This window comes from Branchiostoma floridae, unplaced genomic scaffold (genome assembly GCF_000003815.2).
Source record: "Branchiostoma floridae strain S238N-H82 unplaced genomic scaffold, Bfl_VNyyK Sc7u5tJ_1152, whole genome shotgun sequence".
Lineage (NCBI taxonomy): Eukaryota > Metazoa > Chordata > Leptocardii > Amphioxiformes > Branchiostomatidae > Branchiostoma > Branchiostoma floridae.
This window is the reverse complement of record NW_023365618.1, coordinates 1-4,174: the sequence shown is the minus strand read 5'-3', so window position 1 is coordinate 4,174 and position 4,174 is coordinate 1. Positions and strand designations below refer to the sequence as shown.

At 39.5% G+C, this 4,174-nt stretch overlaps 1 protein-coding gene across 1 annotated transcript in view; it reads left to right on the top strand.

The window, feature by feature from the left end:
* The window catches only part of LOC118407271 (early endosome antigen 1-like), a gene marked incomplete at its 3' end in the record, with an annotated part of 25,994 nt that extends 22,450 nt beyond the window's left edge, over positions 1 to 3,544 (top strand). Inside the window, exons 27-30 of the mRNA XM_035807726.1 lie at positions 1,019 to 1,081; positions 2,153 to 2,248; positions 2,685 to 2,774; positions 3,413 to 3,544. Of these exons, the coding sequence (XP_035663619.1) occupies positions 1,019 to 1,081; positions 2,153 to 2,248; positions 2,685 to 2,774; positions 3,413 to 3,544 (381 nt within the window). The remainder of the gene's footprint in view (positions 1 to 1,018; positions 1,082 to 2,152; positions 2,249 to 2,684; positions 2,775 to 3,412) is intronic.
* Between the last annotated feature and the right edge of the window lie 630 nt (positions 3,545 to 4,174).

The window sequence follows — 4,174 nt, the reverse complement described above, 5'->3', positions numbered from 1 at the left end:
ATCTCTGCGGCTGGTCATATGTTTTAATCACAATGGTATATAAGTTAAGTCTTAGAAGTTTGTAGCATAACATAAAGTCATCTTAAAAAAGAAATGAACAAAACCAATTTGTTAGTACTTGTTTTGTCAATTATTAAGTTAATGCAGAAATGACTAGAAAAGTATGCAGTAGTTTGAAATGTATAAAGAGGTTATAAGGTCTGAGGGTCTATATAGTATTACACTGTTTGTCTTATTTTTTAAAACTAATAAAAGGGATTGGTTCATTCAAAATAAAGTCTTGCAGCATAGCATTCAATTGCATTGATATTTTACATCATGAGTTCCTGAATAAAATCTAGATTATGTCTATTGTAGACTGACTTTGATGAAATATTACTGGAATAATGCAACTAGAAATGAGTAAATACAATGTACAGGCTTGAACGAAAGATTCCTTCAGGCTAGTATTAGAGTTTAATTCTTCAGTAAGGAGTCAAACAAGTCTTGCCATCAGTGGTTTGGCGCTAGTGACAAAGCAGCGCATTGTACAGTCGACCTTGTTGCTGCAGTTTTTGGTATGTGGAACTTCATTCTGGTCCTGGCATACTTTTATCTTTACCCTCTTAAAATGCTGGTAGATTTGCCAGGGTTGGATCTGAGGTGGCTGAGTTGCTTACAGGGATGTCAGTGTTAGGTAAAATCTTGAGATGGCAAGGCTTGGCAAAAACTATAGTCAAGTAGTGGGTGTGATTGAGTAGTAAGTGAGGGGTTCTAGATCATAAGGTCATCAAATCTTGGTCTGTTTGTTGGCTTACCCAATATGCATGCTGTTGGAAAAGGTACAGGAAGTGGCTGGTATTGCCATTGTCTTGTAATCTTGGTGGCTGTTAGTTGCTCTGGCAATGGCCTCCTCATCTGTATGGTTCATACTAAGCTGTTAGGGATAGACATTCAGAGTGGTGAGGTTGAATTGCAAGTAATACATGATAAAGTTTGATGATTGTATATATTCATCTTTTTCATTATTTTTTTTTAGAAAGCTAATGAGGACACCCAGAGTGTGGCAGCAGAATTGGCAACAAGCAAGGAAGCCATGAAGGTAAGTAATACCTAAAAATTGGTCTTTTGCCATGTTGGGTGGTACACACGTACATAACCCAAGGATAGTATGATGCTTTGCTGTACCTGGCACTATATGTAGTTCAAAAGTATACAAGGAGGGGTCAACATACTGTGGGATGTTTAGCAGAAAGCTCAGAAGTCCTTGGCTTGATTCCCCTGATGTGCTCTGACGTTGTGCCCTTGGGAATGTCCTAACTTTACTCAGGTGAAAATTAGTATCTGTTTGTAGCTTTGTTAGGGATATCCCTCGGATATATCGTTAAATGGAAGTCTTTGAGGGGAACCACACCTTGAGTAGGTAAATGGACCCACCACACTTATTGTAAAGTGTAGAAGTCTTTTACAGTGGTGGACAAAATAAATCTGTCCAGATATGCAGCTTGTACTGTGCAGTAAAAACCTGTGTGTTAACTGTTATGCTACGAGGTGGTTGAACAGGACTGGTATGCGATACAAAAAGTCTGAAATATAAGCTTCTCAGTAAATCAAGATATATCTTCATCTTTGTTACACCTCAGGGTAGGGCTGGGTACCGGTACGCTGTACCGGTACAAAACCGGTTTTTCTTATTGGACCGATCCAGAAAAAGCGGACCTAAAAAAATTAGGTGGACCGGATGTTGGACCGATTAGAAAATTAACATATTATTTGATCAGGCATTCACATGTTTTGGCGCTTGCAGGTGGAAGAAAATAACAAGAGTGAAGTAGAGTAGAGTTTATAGTCATTTCTACAAAGTTTTACAGTCAATCGTGCATGTGCAGATAGCGTTGTAGGATTTTAAGAGGCCAGTGTAAGTCTAATACTCCACCAAACAGATTTCTTTGTAGTGAAATGGACCATTGGTATGAGTCATACTGAATCAGGTCCAGGTTCAGGTCCGGACCTGGACCTGATCTGCTGGACCTGAACCAGACCTGGACCTGAATTCTCTGTACCGGTACCCAGCCCTACCTCAGGGTGTTTTATCTTTTCCCTCTTGGCCTGCATGGTTGAAGAATAAATTTTTATCAGTTGTGGTACATGCTCATGTTGTGTTTCCTTTCAGGAGGTGCATGGTCAGCTTCACCAGGCAGAGTCTAACCTCCAGGCCCTGAGGGACAGGGAGAAAACCCTGGTGTCTACAGTAGAACATCTCACAGAGGTAAGGGTTGTACAATGTAAAATGTAGATCAGTTGCACAAGTACATGTACTTCAGTTGTATTCCAGCAATGTTTGAAATAAGCCCTTTCACAAACATCTGAACGCATTTGGGGAGATACAAATTCTAGTTATTGTCAAAGGTAGAGCCCCCTAAACAAAATCAGTCCTTGGCTCGGCAATTGTTTTGATTGGCATAACAATGTCCAGACTGGTTGGTTGTGTTTTCTTCTACAGCGCCTTTACCATTGACATATTACCTAGAATTCCTGTTGCCGTACATGTGTCCTGATCTCTGTGAAAGGGCTTATAGATGTAGACCAGATTGCTTGGGCTTAACGCTTCTAGACTTTGGTGAAGAAACCATTTAATATATAGAATGCTTTGTCATATGTTTGAATTTCATACCATTTAAAGTTTGAAAATTTGCATCCCCCAGGCCAAGGCTACCCAGGAGGAGCGAGCATCCCAACTGTCCACACAGCTCCAGTCTGTGGAACAGAGGGTGCAGGGGCTCACACAGGAGAAGGTACATAACAAGCATTTTCCCTTCTTGTCACATCCAGTGAAAAATCTGCTTCCAGAATCCAGAGGAAAGCTCAACTTAAAATTAAAGGTCAAATCAAATTCTCACTTAATTTGTTTTTCGTAAGTCTGGCTCTCCCACTATTGGAGACTTGCGCCATGCTGACGGCTTCTTGACTGACTGAATTTGTTAACGTCAGGAGGTGCTATGTCCCTAAACAGCTCTGATCAGGGCTTTTTGAACTGCCTTTGCCAAGGATGGATTTCAAACATTTTAGATACAAATTAGAGGGAATCCGGTAGCTGGTGTTTCCAAGTTATGGTCAATGTTGGAAAGGTCAATAAGTAAAACCTTATGCAAACATATCAGAACTGCATGGGGACATTTAGCCAATGGAGGACACCAAAGTCAATCAGTCATAATCAATCTAGTAGCCGATTACACATCACGATTCTTAAACTACTTGTGTAAGATAAGTGAGAAATTGACTCTGTAGTACTTTTGACACAGATTCAAACAGTCTGTAGTACATTGTGTATATAGCATAGGCTAGTAGGCTTTTCGATCTTAAGACTAGTTCTGCTTTAAATAAGCTAAACTCAGCCAGGAAATATCTTCATTTTCCTTTATTTCCCTACCAGGCTGATGCCGACAGTCGTGTGGAAACCCTGACACAACAATGCGGACAGCTAAGAGAGCAGAAATCCACCCTGGAGGCACAGCTGACAGCAGCACAGCAATCACTACAGGCTGAGAAACAGCACTGGCAACAGGTAGCTGCTGTACTTCCTAACTCTTTAATGGTTTCTCTTATTATTCTACCTTCTGTTGTTGTTCTTGTTTCCCCTGAAAAGTCATTAGTTTTAGTTCATCTTTTACTAACATAAAATGTATTGTCTACAAAGAAAATTCACATCTTAATAATGATAAAACCACTAGTTCTATTAGCATTGATAAGGCTGTGTACCTAAATTTCCATACTGTAAAACTGTTTAACATGTACAAGTCCAGACCTTAACTTCTGTGTACCTGTTTCTTTACCAAAACAAACTAATACTATTTTTAGACACCACTTGTAAAGACTCCAGATAAGTGAATCCTGTACCAACTATTACAATTCTGATAATCTTGCCATTGGAATTTACAAAGAGATTGTTTTGAGGTTCAAATCTGTAATTCCCCATGACATTTATCACTAAAACAGATATAGTTACACACATGTAGCTACAGTAGTTCTTTAACTTACATATACTTGATGAAACCTGCACCTAAACCTGTGTACCTGTACCTGATATTTGTTTCAGGTACGCAGCTCTAAGCATTAGTACTAAGGTTGTTACTTACATATACATGCATGTATGAGTATGAACTTAAGTTAGGTCCTGTGCCAGTGTGAACATTTT